Here is a 19,942-nt window from a genome sequence, read left to right as displayed (position 1 = left end):
ACAGGGTAACCTTCATGTGTGGCCCCCTGTCGGGTAACTAGTGGGCAGAGTTGGTGAAAACGCAGCGGTCCTGCCTGGCCCCGGGGCCCGAGGCATTACCTTTCGCACAGGCGTCTGACCAAGTGTGTGGCTCTACTAAGGAAACCGGGCCCGGCCCTGCGCCCCTTCCCGGGGGAGCATCCGCTTCGCCCCAGCCGCCTCTGCTCCTCTGCAGCGGGCTGCGGTCTCCACAGTAACGGCCGCTCCCCGGCTGCCACCCCCTGCCCAGCCTGGCATTGTCCAGCTCCATGGCAACCCCGGGCACGCGCGCGGCAGTCAGCACGCAGCTCCAGGCCGGGCCGCAGGGCGCCCGTCGCTCCCCGACAGCGGGGGCCCGGCAGCGGCAGCGAGCGGGCGCCCCGACGGCGGCATGCCGGAGAAGCGGCTCTCGGCCGGTATGTGGGAGGGCCGCCGCCCCGCTCCCGCCCCCCCCCCCCCCCGAGGCTCGATCTTGCCAAAGTCTCCATTTGCAGCCAGAGGGGCCTTGGGCTAGCTCCGGGGTCACGGGTTCCAAGCCAGGGCCCAGAGGCCTTTCCTCCCCACCTCAGCCTTGAATCCTCCTTTAAAATGTAATCCATGTGCGGGATATTTTACTAAGCTCACCCGGCGTGTACAGTAGGGCCAGGCGCTGCCCTACGCTATCAGAGAATTTCTTTTAGACCCAAAAGGAAGTCAGATGGATCTGAGTGCGAAAAATGTAACGTTTTGTCTCGTTTCAGACCCGCCAGATATTACAGAAGAAGAATTTGTAAGTACGATTTAGAGGGGCTACCCGGTGTTTCACCCTGGGCTTTTGTCTTCATGGGGAAGATTAGATGGTGTAAGAAGCGTGCACTTTCCCTATTTGCCATTTCGGTTAACAGCGTGTTGAGGACAACGCACAGGCCTTTTCCATGCTCGGCTGATTTGTGTGTGGATGCTAATCATTGTCAAGGCTGTTTCCTGTAAGAGACATTGAATTTCTCCGCACTCCCAGTCTCCACAGGGCAGGCTTAGCTCCATGGTTTTGTTGTGACGTGCTGGGGCAGTTCCTGGTCGCAGTAAACATTAGTACATGGAGCTGAAGAAGGGGGTCGATTTAGCCGTAAAGTGGTTCACATTTATAATCCGGGCATCGAAGATGGGGGCAGGAAGATTGGGAGTTCACCGTCGTTCTTTGTGACACAGCAAGTTCAAGCCTACAGGTGATCCTGTCTTAAAAAAACCAGAAACAGATAAAAAACAAAAAACCCGGGCATGATGGTACTTCAATCCCAGCTCTTGGGAGGCAGAGACAGGAAGCAGATCTCAATGAGTTCAAGGCCAGCCTGGTCTACAGATCGAGTTCCAGGACAGCCAGAACTACATAGACCATGCCACAAACAAAAACCCCAGTAAGTAAACAACAAAGCAAACAAAAAACCCTGAAAATAACCAGCCAGACAACTAAAACTGAAAACAGTGGTCCACTTATAATTAATTGTTTAAGTGTTTTCTATACATGGTTCTCAGGTCAGAACTTTTGGAGACACCGTGCATCTTAAATATTTGCAAATACAGGCATCATTTGGGAGAGTGTATTTGGTAAAGCCTATTGCATATTTGAGGAACTTGCCCCAGGGGACAGACAGATGGACAGTAGCAAAGCTTATTCCCACCAAGGTTGGAATCAGAGCTCTGATCACTTCCATTATTTACCATGTCCACCAACATTTCACTTGTTGGCCGATATCTTACTTTTGGCTTTTTGTTCAGCAAACATGAGTGCTTATATATATATTCAAAGTATTATCCTGCATCTGGGGCTAAGTCTCAACATGTTTACAGTCCAACAGGGGCTAATAGAGGGATAAGTCAGCAGAAACTGGAAGAAGGGTGGAGGAGGGGGCCGAAAGAGCAACTCCAAACATCTATCCACACCAACATACAGGTAGACACAGCAGGTCAGAAGTGCTCCAGCATATTGGCAACACCCCTTTTAGTGGGAAATTTAAGTTATTCCAGGCACCGAGCCTGAAGCCCTCTTCAGTGCAGCAGGATTTCTGAGCCAGCTCCTCCTTTCCAGCACAGCTCCTGCCTGGGCATCTTAAGAACACAAAACACACCACTTAATAGCAGAGCACTGTGTGCCCGAAGACTGCTTTCCGGCCCTTGGGTCTGCCTCTTCCCCCATCCAGCTTCTCTTCCCCTGCCTGCCCTTGTGGAACTGTTGACCTTTGGGATCCAGGAGTTTGTAGCTGAGCTCCTCTTTTGTCCATACACCCCCCAGCCACTCTATAACCCATGCCGGCCTGGAACTCACTGTGTATGTAGCTCAGGGTAGCGGCAGACTTTCCATCCAGCTGCTCTAGCCTCCCCACTGCTGGGACAGATTACAGATGTGTGCTACCACACCTGGGTCCAGACACCACTTTTGATGTGGCTGCATATCCACCGAGCTATCAGGTGTCTTGGCCATCTAGATGTCAGTCACCATGTCACCTCTACAGAACACTTCCTTCCACTCTCCAGCACCCAATCTGCTTTTCCCTTCATTTCTTGTATTTTGGTAAGTGGTACACTGGGCATTGAGTCATCTGAGCTTGCTTTCTTCATCCCTGGATGGAAAGTACCCATCCCCACATCCCTTCGTAGCTGTATCTTTCTCTGCACTGGAACCCCTGCTGTTTTGCTTCACACTTCTTCCCCAGGCACAGGGTTTGTCTGTAGTCCCAACTGGGTAACACCACTTCAGAAGCCCTTCTCTGAACCATAGCTGTTCTTTGTCTAAAGTGTAAAGTGAAAACTTGCATTCATCAGTTGTACTGAGTCTCATCACTCCTACAGTGGCTATCATACCGCTGTTAACGCTTTCCAAATTTACCACTGTAAGAAACTGGATTAATAGCTGGTACCCTTGAATGCTGACCACAGACTAATATTTAACCTCAAGACCTTAACCTATGAGGTGCGGCTATTTCCTACATCTCATAGACGAGGGGGTCAGAGTGCACAGGAGTTAACCACTGCTGAGACCGCTTATCTAGTAGCCGTAGAGCCATTCAAACACTCAGTCTTCCTTAATCTGGCCTCCCAACCCTTTTCTCTATGATAAATGTCACATCCACCCTGTTTGGGTTTACAAAGCACTTCCACATGCTGCCTCTGGCCCCAGCCCAGCTGCCCTGCTCGTCTCCTGCCTTTGCTCTCACTTTGACTGGGTTGCCCTTCCCCATCCATTTCACAATCTGGCACATTCCTTCAGGCCCAGCTCATCTCCATGAAACCTTCCCAGCCTAACATGCAGACTGCCTTGGCGCTCTGGGCAGCTTCCCATGGAAACCAATTTGTGATCAGATTCTCAAATTCTCAGATGCTCAAACCAAGTGTTGGCTACTCCTGAAATAATGAACCTGCCTCGAACATACGCTTGGCCCTGCTTCTCTGAAATTCGATGGAGGTGTGTGTGCTCACCAATAACCTACATATTCTTAGAAAATGTGACAGAGACCCTGAGCCTTGTTTTTTGTCTCTCCCGCAGTTAGTTAAATGCAGGCACGTAACTGAGTTCTGGCTGACGGGCTGTGAGGAGTGCTATCTGCCTCTGCACATGTGATGGTTACAGAGGTCAAGTGCCTGACCCCTTCATCACAGGCTTGTTATTGTGGCTGAGCCACATTCGGATGCTGGGTTATTGAGATTCTAAAATGCATGCAAGTATGGAAAGGAAGAGTAAGCCAGTCTTCTTCTCGCCTGCTGGAACAGTGATGCAAGGCTGGAGCTGAAGCAATTACCTTGGACCATGAGGTAGCATCTTGAGGATAACAGAATCATTGTGATCAAAGGGAACCTTGGTGACAGCTGGGAAACGGCTGTGGTTACCCAGATAATTTACTCCATCTTTTAAGAAGTGGCATTTTGGCGTTCCAGTGTTTATAACTTCTTTATCCTTTTTCAACTGATGTAAAACTACATTGTTATTGTGGATGTTGACAAAAAGATCTTAACTTTGAGAGCATAGAGTAACGAGTTCAGAATCAACTGCTTGCCTCCCAGGGGCATTGTCTGCATTTAAATTTCTGTTTTTAGGTGGCAGGCTTGTTTGGGGACAGAGTCTTGCTATGTGGACCTGGCTAGCTTGGAAAGACTATACTGTCCTTGGACTTGGTGTGTAGTAGGAGGACCCTCCTGCCTCTACCGCTGACATGCAGGGTTATAGGCGTGCGTGGGTCATCATGTCCAGCTATTTAAACATTTTGTATATAAAATCTGAAGTTCCCTAACACAGCCGTGGGCTGCAACTGCCTCAGCATCCCCTTCTGTCTCCCAGAGCACATAGGGATACAGAACTTGTTACTCAGATGAATGATTTGATTCAGTGAGTTGGTTTTGCATTTATTTATTTTGTGAGATGGAGTGTCAGGTAGTCTAGACTGGCCTCTGTGTAAATGAGGATCACCTGAACTCTTACCCTCCAGCTTCTGCCTCCCAGGAGCTGCAGATAGGCACGAGCCACCACACCCAGCTTAGCATCTTTATTGTGTTTGGCTGGGTTTGATCATTTTCTCTATGGAAACAATCACAAAAAATTAATATGCTTTTATGTCCTTTGTGGAGCACATTTTTACTTATGTAAATGACTTCTTGCAAAGAAATAATACAGATAAGCGAGTGCCTCCCTCACGGCTTGTAATCCCGACTCCTCTTCTGGCTTTCACAGTGCATCCAAGCCTCAGAACAAATCTCTGTGGCAAAAGGAGGCCTGAGTTTACATTGTCTTATGATGCAGTGTACACAGAGTCAAGTTTATGAGAGTGGTTCCTGAGCCGGGCGTTGGTGGTGCACGCCTTTAATCCCAGCACTGGGGAGGCAGAGGCAGGCGGATCTTTTGTGAGGACCAGGCCAGCTAGGGATACACAGGGAAATCCTGCCTCAAAAAACAGGGGGAGGGGGATTAGAGAGACTCCTAGTACTTTTTAACAGCAAGACAGAGTTCAGTAGGCATAAGTAACAAGGATTTAAAATCTTGAATTTTTTCCCCCTTTTGTGCCTTAAAAATGATTTGAGATGGGGAAAATACTTATAAATAAAAGTATTAACATTTTGAAGAAAATAATTTGTTTAGAACTGTGGAAATAGATGTTTCATGTTTCAAAAAATGTGTGTGTGGTGCAGGCATATGTGTGTATATGTGTGTGTGTATGTATGTGTGTATGTGTATGTATGTGCCTGTATGTGTGTGTGGTACAGGCATGTGTGTGTGTGTGTGTGTAGTGCAAGTGTGTGTATGTGTATGTAAGTATCTGTGTGTGGTGCAGGCACATGTGTGTATATGTTTCTGTGTGTGGTGCAGGTACGTGTGTGTGTGTGTGTGTGTGTGTGTATGGTGCAGGTACCCTCGGAGGCTGGAAGAGAGCATTAGATCCCCTGGAGTTGGAGTGACAGGTGGTTATGAGCCACCTGATCTAAGTGCTGGGAACCACACTTGGGTATGAGCTCTTAACTCTGAGTCCTCCCTTTGAACCCTGTCATTTGTAAGTGCGTGTGTGATTTTTTTGTTTAAAGTTTTCTTATACATGAAGTCCATAGTTTCACTAGCTTTAAAAACAGGTAAGGGGCAGGAAAGATGGCTCAGTAGTTAAGAGCACTGGCTGACCTCCCAGAGGAACCAGGTTTGGTTCCCAGCACACATGGTAGGTTGCAGTGATTTGTAGCTACAGCTCCAAGGGGTCTGATTTGTTCTTCTGGTCTCTTCAGGTACTGCATGCAAGTGGTATACAGACATGCATGCAGATAAAAGTTATGTACATAAAATGAAATTTAAAAATTAGAAAGCAAGTTAAAAGTTGCTTAAAAGAGAGAAAACAATTTAAAAAGAAAAATGTCTTTACCATCAAATTAAAAGGGACTTTAGCCAGGTGGAGAGCCACACACCTCCCACACAGTTGGGAGGTGGAGGCAGGGGGATCAGGGCTTCAGACAGTTCAAGGTCAGCTGTGGCTATACTAGACCCTGTGTTGACAAAAGACCTTGAGGACCAAAATGCATGTTGCAATGCTTTGGATGGGAACATCCTCCATAAGGCTCGAATGTTTGAACACTTAGTCCCCAATTGGACTGTTGGGAAGGATTAGGAGGTGTGGCCTTGTTGGAGAAGGTGTGTCACTGGGGCTGGCTTTGGGGTTTCAAAAGTCCAGCCCTCTGTGGGTGGTGCCACCCCTGCCTGGGCAGGAGGTCCTGGGGTATCTGAGAGTCAGCCGAGTAGGTCGGCGGGACCAAGCCAGTAAGCAGTGTCCTTCCGTGGCCTCTGCTTCAGTTCCTGCCGCCAGGTTCCTGCTTGAATTTCTGCCATGACTGCCCTTCATGATGGATTGCTTGCTGGGATGTACCTGGGAGCTTTAAGCTGAAATAAACCCTTTCCTCCCTAAGCTGTTTGTTTGTTTGTTTGTTTTTTGAGATAGAGTTTCTCTGTGGCTTTGGAGGCTGTCCTGGAACTAGCTCTTGTAGACCAGGTTGGTCTCGAACTCAGAGATCCTCCTGCTTCTGCCTCCTGAGTGCAGGGACTGTAGGTGTGTGTCACCACTGCAGTGTTTTGTCACAACACTGAAAAGCAAAGACACTAACCTTTCCAGGGAAGCATCGGTCTGTTAAACCATCACATTTATGTGTTAATTGCCAGGTTAAGACTTGCCCATCTGCCTTTATGTCTTTAAGATGGAGACCAGGAGAAAGTGAGAGCCACCGTGTCTTGTGAATTAGAATATCAGGTTAGAAGGGCTTTTATGCAGGGAGAAAGCCTTGGATGTTTGGGTTTAATAGAGATTAGAATTAAATGATGGGTGGGAAGGAAGGAATTGTAATAAGGACCACTGAGAGAGTTCAGTTGGTGCTTGCTAAGACTGACATGAGTTTGAGCCCTATAGAACCTACGTGGTGGGAGCACCAACCCTGAAAACTGCCCTGACCTACACACACTAGATGGAAACGAGAGAACTGTGATGGGATGATGCAGAGACAGAAACAACACAATTGCTTCCATCAACAAGTCTGACAAATGTGCATAAACTTTTTGGTTCACCCTTCTGTAAGAAAATGGCAAGCTTGGACTAAAACTGGACACGCTGACTCCACTTTAGCAAGAGGCACGCCTGTAGTAAACGGGAGGACAGTATTCAAGAGTAGCAAGTACTAAAGGAGACCCCGCTTTCCCTGCTTCCCTCCCTCCTCCCCCCTCCCCCACCTACCTCGTGCGAGTCACACCTGTGGAATGATGTACTGGAGGAACTGAGTGTAACTCAGTTTTCTTGCTAGTCCTTTAAGCATCAATTTTGCTGGGTATTTGGAAGATACTAACCTGACTTAGGAAATTTAATTAATTAAAAAAATGTATGAGTAATCGGATTGTGGAAACTTAATGAGAAAAGCAGAGCTAGTAAAGTAGATTAAAGGCTTTCAGGTTTTTTTGTTTTTTTTGTTTTTAAATTCAAAGGCTTTGGGAATAAAAAGCTTCTCAGATTTTCATAGGTTTAGGGCTTAGAGATGCTCTCTGTGGTAGAATGCTTGCTTTAAGATTCGGTGTCTGATCCCAGCAGCCCCCCCAATCCCATGAACACACGCGCGCACGCATACACACACACACACACATACACACACACACACACACACACACACACACACACACACACACACACACAGAGCTCTTACCTAGCCTCTTTGATTTGCAGGACTGCCTGCTGATTGACTAGCAACTAACTGTGCTGGGAAATGCACTCACTTAAAGCCACGGCTTCCTGCTGAAATGCCATAAGGCCAGAGCAGGTAGTACTCCCACGTGTCATAGCTGCCCCAAATCAATATAACCATCAGTGTTTAATGTCCATGACATAGCATCACAAAAGAAATGCCCATTTTGATGTATTTGAACAGTATCTTAAGTTTCTATGCTTGTCTTTACAAACTGAGCATGTGGCAACACCCCAGTGCCAACTCACCATGGAGTGAAGGCAGGGCCCCCAGGACAGCCAGTCCCCAGCAAGAGGAGCTCAGCAACCAAGACGAGATGCCGAGGAGTCACGTCAACTTGAAAAAGTGTTTGTCACTGTAGAGTCTAGCGATGAGAGCTGGGGCTGCCATGTGTGTCCTTTGGTTTCTTTCCTAGCGATTCACTCAGCGTATCTCAGGAAAGGTCCTGTCTGCAGTTGTTACGAGAACAAAACAGAGCAGGTGCTTCACTCACCGCATGTGGTGGGTTAGAGGCCTTGGAACTGGAAGCATCAGTGATTCTTAACCTGTGGGTCGAGACCCCTTTGGGATGAATGATCCTTTCACAGGGGTCACCTAAGACCTCCGAGAACGCAGACACTTACATTATGGTTCACAACAGTAGCAATGCAGTATAAGAGACAATAATGTCATGGTTGGGGAGTCACCACAACATGAGGAATAATAAGTAGCATTGGGAAGGCTGAGAACCACTGCTCTAGAGTTTGTGAATTTGAGGGTTACTGATGAGTTGCTGGTCCACAAGGATCTACACCATTCCTAGAGCTAAGTTTAAATCCGCTAAAAATGAAAATTAAATGGATATTTTTTATAAAAACTAACAAATTTTGTGCCTCACTGCTTTTAACAGAGCACACCACTATACCCAGCTTCCTGTGTGACCATTGGGAGTTGAAGTCAAGTCCAAATTCTTACACAGTGTCTTAGTTAGAGTTTCTGTTGCCGTGACAAAACACCATGAAGCAAGTTGGGAAGGGAAGGGTTTATTTGGCTTACGCTTCAGCATTGCTGTTCATCACTGAGGGAAGTCAGGACAGGAACTTGAACAGGGCAGGAACCTGGAGGCAGGAGCTGATGCAGAGGCCATGGAGGGTGCTGCTTACTGGCTTGCTTCCCATGGCTTGCTCAACCCACCATCTTATAGAACCCCAAACCAGCAGCCCAGGGATGGCACCACCCACATGGGCGTGGCCCTCCCCAATTGATGACTAACTGAGAAAATGCCTTACAGCTGGATCACATGGAGGCATTTCCTCAGCTGAGGCTCCTTGCTCAGCTGAGGCCCTTTACCAACTGAGCTGTCTCTCCAGCCACTACTTCACTAATTTCTAAAAATTAGCTAATACTTCATAAAAAGAAAATTATCAGCCATATGGAAACAATAGCATTGTGTCATGTTTCAACTTTTGTGTTAGATTTGCAAAAATTGGAATATAATTATGAATAACAAAGTGACCACATGTATTGTTCACCCGACTGTGCCATGATGTGCTCTTGACACAATGGAAATGATGACTAATAAAATAAGGTGTTTTATGATTGGGAGAGCAGTTGTGTTCTTGGCTGTGGCTATTCATTTTGCCAATTTCAAAAGTGGATGGGACAGTTACAGAAAAAAAGTATGTATACAATCTGTGTGCAGAATACATACACTGGTGAAAGTGTCTATGTTCAAAATCAAGCAGGACTGAGACCCTGAAAGGTGAATCTCACGCTTGCAGAGAAGAAATTGAATGTTATGATTACCTTGTCATTTTAATTGATCAGCAAAGAATTTCACATCCTAAATTTCTTTTTTTTAACCCCAACACTTGCTACTATTTTTAATGACTGCCTTCATTTTTATTTTAAATTTGAATTTATTATTATTATTATTATTATTAATATTGTGTGTGTGCGCCAAGATGCACATGTGGAAGTCAGTGGACAGCTATGGAGTCTGCTCTCTTTCTACCTTTGCAGGGGTTATGGGGATTGAATTCAGGTTATCAGGTTTATGTGGCAAGAGCATTTAGCTGTTCAGCTGTCTTATGAACCGTCTGCCTCTGTTTTTGTGAAGTGCATATTTTAAAAGCCTTCGAAATTGATCGTGTGGTGCATCGGTTTGTGTTTGTTGATACTTCATTTATATGTTGTGTTACATTCTTCATGTCCCATTTGCTGGCTAGCTTCAGTAGCAAGGGCTTATGCGCGAACCGTCCATTCTGTTTGCTTTTTGTTGAGGATGGTAGTGGCTGAGGTGAGGTTCGAGTTGTTCAGTTTACTTTGAACTTACTACATAGCTGAGACTGGCTTTGAACTCTCAATTCTGTGCCCCCTGAGTGCTCAGCATATGTTGTAGTCCATTTTCCTGTCCCTTCCAGAGACTGTGTTAGGTTTATAGTGAGGGTTCAACCTGTAACTGACTTTAAAAGTCTCAAATATCTAAGTCATCATGATATAGGCATGCTCCAAAACATAACCATAAAATGTTTTTGTGTTTTTGCAGGAAAATTATTTGGCAACAGACGACTTCCTTGTGGATTACTTTAATGAGTTCTTAAGCCTTCCTGTGAGTACATTATGAAATTCTATTGGTATATTACTATAGCAAGGTATGTGCATATGTGTGAGTGTGTATCTGTGTTCATACATGTGAGTGTGTGTGTATACACGTGTGTGAGTGTGTGTGAGTGTATACACAGGTGTGTGGGTCAGAGGACAACATTGTGGAGTCAGTTTTCTCTTTGTACCTTATATGGAACCTGGTGATAGAACTCAAGTTGCCAGATTTGAGAAGCAGACACCTTTACTACGGAGCCACCTACCAGCCCAAAGCAAAAATACTTTGACCACTGGCCTACCTTATCAGCCATATTTATCAAATACAGTTTTTTTTCTTAGATAAAGTAAAGGGCTAGGTGAGATTGCACACAAACACCTTTAATCCAGCACTCAGGAGGCAAAGGCAGGTAGATCTCTGTGAGTTTGAAGCCAGCCTGGCCTACGTTGAAAGTCTCTAGCTAGCCAGGGCTACATAGTGAAACCTGGTCTCAAAAATAAAATAAAAATAAAGGTCAATTAAAGTAAGCTGTGGATGTGGTTAAACTGTTCATCCCAGCATGTTAAAGCCAGAGATGGGAGAATTGTCATAAATATTGGAGGCCAGCCCGGGCTCTAGAATGATACCAAAACAAAACAGAACAGGAAAGTATGAAAAGTAAATTAAAAAATAAAGATCAATTAAGAAATTTTGCTCAGCTCCTATCTCTTTATAGTTAAACATTTGGGCTTGAATCCTATGTAGACATGTTCCTGTTGGAGAAATCTGGAGTTGCCCTGAGCATCAAAAGACATCTGTGCAAAGCCTGACCTGGTTTTAGTTCAATAGCAATGACTGGCAGAGTAGGTGTTAGGAGATTTGGGAAGTACAACAGGAGAGTTCCTGCAAGGGTTTCCACTGCCCCATAGGAATAGTCAGCGAGGAACGGCACTTCAGAGGAAGTCAGTTAAAGTGCTCGGTATGGTTCCGAAAAGCATGAAAACTTGCTTCTTTCAAATTTTTACAAGCAAAGAGCTGGCAATGTAGCTCGTTGACGAGTGCTTACCTACCATGTGCAAAACCCTGGATTTGATCCCCAATACCACCAAACCCAGGCACAGTGGTCGTGGCACACACCTGTAATGCCAGCATTTGGGGGTGGGATCAGCAGGATCAGATGTTCAAAGTCACCCTTAGCTATGAGACCCTGTCTCAAAAAGACCAAACAAACAAAAAAACTTAACCAGGAAAAAAATGGAAAATAGAGAAGTCACAAATAATCTTGAAGAGTGGACCATAAACCACATTAAGGCCCAACCACTGACCATGCCTTTCAAAGAGGGAAGAACCGAGGGTCATGTACCAGTGACCCACACCTGAGTGCTGTTTCGTGAATTTTTTTCTCAAGGTAGTTTGTGCTCTCTTCTTGATTTGGTACACTAGAGACAGTAGAAATGAGCTACCAAGTCACCTTTGTTCTTTCCAGAAGGAGACCAGGCAGCACTCTGGGCTATTCCCGTGGCGTCCTCAGGCATCCTCTCTGGTCTCTTTCTGGCTCTCACCATCTACTCCTATATAGTTTACCATCTGTTCCTATTGCCAGACTTCTGCTGTTCCAGATTATAGTCTCTCCCACCCCAGGCTCTGTAATCTCCACCCCCCACAAAAACCCCCGAATTTTGTAAAATGTGAACAAGGAAGGTTGGTGTCATGCTTGCCTAGCATACATAGAGGTGCATAGTGAGTCCAGGACCTGCCTGGGACACAGGAGAGCTGAACTTAGAAAGAACGAAGAGGGAGGGCTGGAGGGAAAGGACAATGGTTCCGTGGTGGCGTGCTCGCTTCCGTGGTGGCGTGCTCGCTTAGCATGCTAACGGCTCTGGGTCACGACCCAGCTCCTCACGACCTCCCAATCCAAACCAACCAAACAAGAAACTTTACATCTTAAATTCCAGTTTCTCAGTATTTATGTGTTGGGGCCAAGAGTGGAGACTCTCTAGGTGCTTATTTGATTCAGGAAGTACATGGGTTAGTTACCTCCAGGAAGTAAATGTGTTTCCTCCTGCCTCCAGGAAGTAAATGGGGTCCCTGCTGCCTCCAGGAAGTACCTGAGTTTCCGCCACATTCAGAAAGTCTCTATTAAGCTGTAGAAGTCAACATAACAGTAACAGAAAACCAAAGCCAAGCATGATGGCTCCTACCTGTAATCCCAGTTTCTTGGAAGGGTGAGGCAGGAGGATTGCTCTAAATTTGAGGCCAGCTTGGACTATGTAGTTTCAGACCATTTATGGAGAAATTTATCCAAAGTCCTGCCAACGGTCAAAATACAGATTCCCAGTTTGTGTGTTTTCTCTTCAGGCCTTAGGTCAGGTGGCAGTGTGACATCTGTGAAGCCCTCTGTGGAGCTGTGCTTTTCTTGCACACTCTCTCTCTGTCTCTCTCTGTCTGTCTGTCTGTCTGTCTGTCTCTCTCTCTCTCACACACACACACACGTGCACGCACGCGCACACACACACACACACACACACACACACACACACACACACACACGAGTCAACCTTTGTTGTGCAGCCATCTCCCTGGACTCGCTTCCACTTTCTCTTTGCTTCACCTTCCGACTCTCGGCCCCCTCCATTTCTTCAACCCTGTTTGCCTATTTTGTATCACTTAGTGAACCCTGCCAATTAGCAGTTCTTCGCATGCACGACAGAAGAAGGAAGAAGCAGTCACAGATTTTCAGAAAGGGCTTGAGGGCAGGAAGGAGAAGAAAGGTGGATTCTCAGAGCAAGCACCTGGCAGAGTTCTAGACCAGACTAGTACTTAGGGATGTTTAGTTTATGAGCACTTGGATACGAATTAGAAGCCAACGTAGGTTTACCAAGGGGAATGGGGCCAAACTAAGCTCTGTCTTTTTGGATCAGGTACTGGTATTTTAGGCACCTGTAAATACAGTGTATTATGACTTCAGTACAGTATTATAAAAATAATGAATTGAGTCCTGCCCTGCTTTAAACCATGCTTGTGGCAGGGTTCGGCCATTGCATTTCCTGATCTTTGTTTCTTCCCCTTTTGTCCTAATTCTTCTCCAGCTTAACCAGCCTTCTTTGTGTTTCTAAAAACTGAATATGCCAAGTGTGCTGGATAGTTTTATGTTAACACAAACTAAAGTCATCTGAGATGAGGGAACCTCAATTAAGAAAAATGGCTCTGTACGATCTGGCAGCAGGCAAGCCTGCAAGGCATTTTCTTAGCAATTGATGTGGAAGGACCCAGCCCACTGTGGGTGGTGCCACCCCTAGGCTGGTGGTCCTGATTTCTATGAGAAAGCAGGCTGAGCAAGCCAGGGGAAGCAAGCCAATAAGCAGCTCCCCTCATGGCCTCTGCATTGGCTCCTGTCTCTAGGTTCCTGCCCTGTGTCAGTTCCTGCCTTGGCTTTCCTCAGTGGACTGTCGTTAGTGCTCAGACATCTGTACTGGCCTGCCCATGGGGTCCTGACAAGATATACCCTCAGCTAGCCACTAAGAGCAGCACCTGTGCACACTCACTATGATCCCTTTTTAAAGGGCCCGGCCCACCTTGCATCCCCCTCTTCCTTTACCCTCTCTGTCTGTCTGTCTGTCTGTCTGTTCCTCTCTCTGTGCCCCTTTTCTCTCTCCTCCTGCTCTGTCCCCAGAGGCTGGTCTGCCCCTTCCATCCCTCTGCTTGAACCCTGTCACACGGCTTCTTTCTCTGAGAGCCATTTAAACAGCTATGATTCAGGGTGCGTAAGCCAAATAAACCCCTTCCTCCCCAAGTTGCTTTTGGTCATGGTGGTTCATCACAGCAATAAGGACACCAAGTGCTCCAGCCTGAAACACTCTTCTCTGAGATATCTTGCTCTTGACTTATGTCACTTCCGTTAGCCTCCTACCGACTCCATCTGAGATAATATCCCCAGTACACACTGTTAATAGTGCTTTACTTGCATCTAAACTCTCATCATTATCCGTGAAGTTAATTTTCAGATGTTTGAGCTGATGAACTAATTGTAACCTGTAGGTTGATTCTTAAGGCCATCAGGCTGAACAGAACATTCCTTCACTGTGGAATTCAAGACTTTTGCAATGTGGCCTCAGCGTAACCTTCCCACCCAGACTCCCTTCACAGTGCTTGTCCTTTAACCCACCAAGCCACGTGGACTCCACGGAGGAGCTCCGAGCAGCTCACTGTAGTTATGAAGAGTGTGAAGGAGCTGCCATTGCTGCTGGCCCCTCCATTCCTTACCCCTGGGCTGTTGGAAATGCTATACACTTAACCTTTGCATTTCTTTCTCTGAACAACAAAACCGATGCATCTTACAAGATCGCCACGGAGTGATGTAATGTGTGTGTGACATATTAGAGTTTATTTTTCCTTTAACCACATGGACTTACCTTCAATCCCTGAACTACAGGAGGCAATCCTTTCGGTTGACTTGGTGGATCCATGTCAGCCTGGAGCATTCTGTCATGTCACACAGACCTGTCACTGGTTTTGCCTTTCAGAAATTATTTTTATTAGAGACTTGGATGAAAAAAATTATAAGCAGTATTTTTCCACTTTAAGATCACTCGGCTAGTAAACGACATGGCCTACCCAAGGCCACATGGTCCAGAAAGCTTTGCGTGTCCAGCTGTGGAACTCGGGGCAGAGTATATAAACAGATCGTGTGGATAACAGGCTGAGGTCTCATGCTTATTCTGATACATAAATGAAGTAAAACAAACAAAGCTAATGTGTTCTTAGGCTACATTAGCTAAGTGTAGTTCAGATCAAGAACAATATTAGTCTGGAGCATAGAAGGCCCTGGGTGATTTTTGGAAAAAGCGGAATTGTTAGACCACATTTGGAATATTGTGTTGCGATCTTAGTCCCATATGTTAAGAGTTGCTTTGCCAAGCCAGTCTCAGGGAGACTCAGCCTGTGAGCATGCAGGAAACCATGTCAGAGGAGAAAGGGTTGAAAGACGTGTTACCCAGGCTAGGCGGCAGGGGTGGAATGGAGCAATCTTTTCAAACATCTAAAGATTGAATCACATTCTGTGAACCCAGAGGCAGGGCAGAGCCCCAACTTAAAGAGAAACTAGTTTTCAAACAAAAAGATGGTGACTTGGGTAGTCGGTAACCCTTCATGTATGTGGAGGTATCCAGGTGGAAGCTGGGAAATGTGAGCATTGCGTTAGAAGACGGGGGAGGTAATGTGGGGAGAGAGATTTTTTTTCTGTAAAAATTTCCCTTGAGATTTCTATGGCAGATATTAGAAAATCATAGTATTGATGAATGTGAGATGAGTCTTAGCCACATTCTTATTGTATAGAAAGAGTATTTGTCATCTATCTATATGTCTATGTATCTGTGTGTCTATGTATTTATCCATGTGTCTAGGTATCTGTCATCTATTATGCATCTGTGTATCTATGTATGTGTCTACCTATTATGTATGTATCTATATAAATTTATTGTCTGTTGCCTACTATGGTAGAAGGCCAGAGTTACCCAAAATAAAACATGTGAATTCCTTATTTCGGCTTACAATCAACACTATAAATCAGCAAACAAGGCCTCCTGCATCTCCCCAAACTCCTTTTTTATTTCTATATCTTCCATGTAAAATCTTTGACATCGAGAATCCTTCCAGTCTATTCTCTGTCTTCCCTTCCTCTCCTACCACTTTATCATGTTATACCCGACCACAATCTAAGCCTGAGAATATAGCTATCACTGTCTCATATGGGTCTTAGGTCGAGCTAGACCTCCAGCCCCTCTGAGATCCCACCCCACCTTTGCAGGGACAAAGCCCAAGGCAAAGAAGGGCCCCGAGCCGAGTCAGCCTTTGGCTCCTCTCACACTCCCTTCCTTCCATTACACCACCACACTCTCGGGACACGTTGTGAGATCCAGAACCCAATGGCTGGTAGCCTGCCCCCACGTTGCTTTTGATGAGGGAAATCCAGGACAGTTGCCTCTGTTATAAATGATCATATGGCACTTTCCAAATCGCAGCTTTCATAACTTCATTCCGTTTGTTCTTGAGCCAAGTTCACTTTCAGATATTGTTTTCATTTGGAGTCTGGGAGGTTTCCCCCCCTGTCAACTCTTTACGGACAAGTGTTTGCTCATTAGGTTGTCTTCTGTGCTGTTGTGTGAAAACATTCTTCCCTTTGGTTTTGTTTTGTGTGTTTTATGTGCAGTGACTGTTGTGGGATTGAATAGATGAGCCCACATAGATTTAGGTTGGTCCTCTGTGGGTGGTTTCAAATGTTTGTGACATTTATGGTTTGCAGAAGCTGAAGGGGTGGCCTTGTTCTATACCCTTCTTGTAAGGATAGGTATGTCATATGTTTGCCAGACCATGCTTAGCTATGCACTTTTGGAATTTTACCATAACTTTTTTTTGGGCCTGATTCTCCACACTTTTTTTTTTTAATCTGTAAACTATTATAATTTCTTGCAGCTTTATGAGTTATATGCTAGAAGGGCTGTTGGGTGAGGGGGGATGGAGACAGAATATAAATATGAGAAATGAGTGGGTTGAGGAGAGATGGAGGGCTTGGGCCTCCCCTTGCCAAAATTTAAATACCGAGATTGGCTTTCAAAGGCATGTTGATGGAACTCTAGGTGACTGTTTAGTTCAGGGTTTATACCTATGGGTATTTTGATAGACCTTTAGTGCTAACATAAAACACTCACATTACCTACACATTTTGTTAACTAAGTATATTCTGTACGATTCATGTGACATACTATTGTCTGGTAAATAATTTATCGTTCAGCATCTAAACGTCAATAAGAACTAGATCAAGAGGAGTTGTTATTGGTAACCAACTTGTTACACTCAAGTAGTCAGATGGTTTTTATCCGATGCTGAGGACTTGTGTTTGAAATACAGCCTTGGAGCTCAATTAGTAGACACAGAGTCAGAGAGGAGACAGACATGTATTAAATTAACCTAGTCATTAGTTTTTAATTTAAATACTGTTCAGCTAAATAATTTGGCACCAGTGAGTTCCAGTGGTGCTGGGCTGGCAGTTTGAACACATCACTAATTATTTACAGGTTTTTTTTCTCCCCTCTCTTCTTTCCAGAGAAATGTGGAACCAGCAATTTATTGTGGTAAAAAAAATATTTTCATGCACTTGCTTTTTCTGTGAAAATATTTTTCGCACATGGATGACTAGTACCACAAAGCTAGCTCTCACCACCTCCAGGTCAATCCATTTTAGAACATTCAGAAAACGACACCCTCAAAACGAGAAAAATAAGTCAATAAAGGGATAGTCGGCGGGAGCTTGTCTGGGTCTGAGGCACAAACTGAAGACTTTCGTGTTGTAGGACTGAAAGCTGTGTTGTCAAAACCAGCCCTTGGCCAAGAACATTTTCAGCGTCATTCATTTCCATGTACCCTGCTCTACGTGCCTTTACTGTTATTTCTGAACTCACTTGTTTTGTAGATAAGTTTACAAATTAAAAAAAAAGAACTTGTCAAATTTGGGTTGTACTGAAGGCTTGGGGCTCTTTCTTTCATTGCAGAACACAGATGGCCAGTACCACCACATACATGATTGCATAGGAAAATCAGCGTAAGGGAGTAGGCACAGGCACATGTGTAGCCTTTGGAGTTTGTTGTAGCCCAGATTCTATCCCCTTAGCTGAAAGCTCTTCAGTAGCACCTAAAGCAAAGCTTCTTAGACTTGAGGAACATTAGAACTACCGAAGGGCTTGGCAGAGTCAAGAGGCCTGGGTTCCATCTTGCTTCCGGCTCTAGGGATGGGCATGAGGGCTGATGCAACTGGGCAAGGAACTGCCTGGAGTACTATGAACTGTGGACCACTTCCATTGTGAAGTGCAGTGTGCAGTGGTGGCGTTTGGATGGAAGCTGCACCCCAGCCCCTGGCACCCACATACCCCAAGAGTCTGGGATGATTAGGTGGAGCCACACCTCTCTCACCCCAATTAGGGCTTTGTGGTACATGCTCCCTCAGTATAGTGATATATATCACCTGTCATTTACCGAAGATCCACCACTGTGTAAATGAATGGCCCCACGGAGGAACAGGGGACTTGGGCAGTTGTCTGAAGGGAGAGAACCTTAACTGAGGTTCTAATTCTTAACTAGTGATTGCTGAGGCCAGTCTAAACCATTGTGGGTGGTGCCATCCCTGGGCTGCTAGTCCTTGGTTCTATAAAAAAGCAGGCTGAGCAAGCCAGTAAGCAGCACCTCTCGATGGCCTCTGCATCAGCTCCTGCCTCCAGGTTCCTGACATTTGACTTCCTGACTTCCTTAGATGATGAACTGTGATGTGGTAGCATAAGCCCAATAGACCCTTTCCTCCCCAAGCTGCTTTGGCCAATGGTGTTTCATTAGAGCAATGGTAGCCCTAACTAAGACAGATATTTCCATTTCTCCTGGAGAAACGGTCCTAAGCAACTGGAGTACTGAACATAGAAGGCGCCTATGGATTACCTAGTGAAATCCCCACCCCCCTTTTAATTCATGGAGGCAAAGCATTTTAACCAGTGTTTCTCCTGTTCACTCATTCTGGCTGTTCTTTCATATGTTGTTTCTAGTTTAGTTTGCTAACCAGACCAGCCATCACATCCTAGCATTGTTTCTCCTCTGCCTTTGGGCAAACATCTCCCCACTGGCATCTGCATTTACATGGATTTTAATGTACGTCAATGTTTTGTTGGCTTTGTCACAGGAAAATAATAAATTCTCGTATACTTGCCCCTTCAAAGGAAGAAGCGATGCCTATTCATCTCTGCATCTTAGGCCTAGGGTCACACTTGACACTTGGATGTTTACAATTTTGGATATTGTTGAAATAAACCAATAGGGGGAAATAATTGCATTTGTTAGTTGACATTTTATGATTTTGGAATCATAGTGCTATTAAGGACCTCTGAGATCTAATCTGGCACATAGCTCTTTAAACAGGAAAACACTACCCTTGGCACAGACTTTTATGCGTAAAATAATCTCCTGTATTCTTTTAGACTGGCTCTCAAGGTGTCCCAGGGTAGGCTTGAACTCACTTTGTAGCCAAAGATGACTTTGGACACCTGCTCCTCCTGCCTCAACTTTCCATATTCTAGGACCAAATAAAGGCATTCCCTGTCATACTTTAAACTCTCTTAAGCTTAAATATTGAAAATGTTTTTAGGACAAGGTCTTGATGTTATCCAGGCTGGCTTGGCATGGTTTGGGCAGACAGGTTCTTTGTGTTATCCAGGCAGGTGTGGTTTACAGTTGAACTTGGGCTCAAGCAGTTCTGCCTCAGCCCTCTGAATGTCCAGAATGGCGGGCACATGAAACCATGCCCAGCTTATGAGCCGTTCAACATTTTCTGTATTCATGCATCTGTTTGCTTGAAATGGTCTATATGACAGCCCTGGCTAACCCGTCACTCTTTATATAGACCAGGCTGGCCTCAAACTCTGGATCCTCTTGCCTCAGTCTCCCTTATTCTATTTTTACAGATGTGCATAGCTACTTCTTGCCTTATACTACTTTTTGATCAGCCTCCCCCCTTTAGTTTTTTGAGACAGGGTTTCTCTGTATTGCTTTGGAGCCTGTCCTAGAACTCGCTCTGTAGACTAGCCCGGCCTCAAACAGAGATCCTCC

At 45.4% G+C, this 19,942-nt stretch overlaps 1 protein-coding gene across 1 annotated transcript in view; it reads left to right on the top strand.

Annotated features, from left to right (window-relative positions):
- Nucleotides 1-386: 386 nt before the first annotated feature.
- Nucleotides 387-19,942, top strand: part of Rgs22 (regulator of G protein signaling 22) — a 95,267-nt gene continuing 75,711 nt past the window's right edge. The window contains exons 1-3 of the mRNA XM_051202544.1: nt 387-434; nt 759-787; nt 10,268-10,330. Of these exons, the coding sequence (XP_051058501.1) occupies nt 410-434; nt 759-787; nt 10,268-10,330 (117 nt within the window). The 5' untranslated portion in view covers nt 387-409. The remainder of the gene's footprint in view (nt 435-758; nt 788-10,267; nt 10,331-19,942) is intronic.

This window comes from Phodopus roborovskii, unplaced genomic scaffold (assembly GCF_943737965.1).
Source record: "Phodopus roborovskii unplaced genomic scaffold, PHOROB, whole genome shotgun sequence".
NCBI lineage: Eukaryota > Metazoa > Chordata > Mammalia > Rodentia > Cricetidae > Phodopus > Phodopus roborovskii.
Note: the sequence above shows the minus strand (reverse complement) of the source record. Positions and strands in the feature narration are given on the sequence as shown.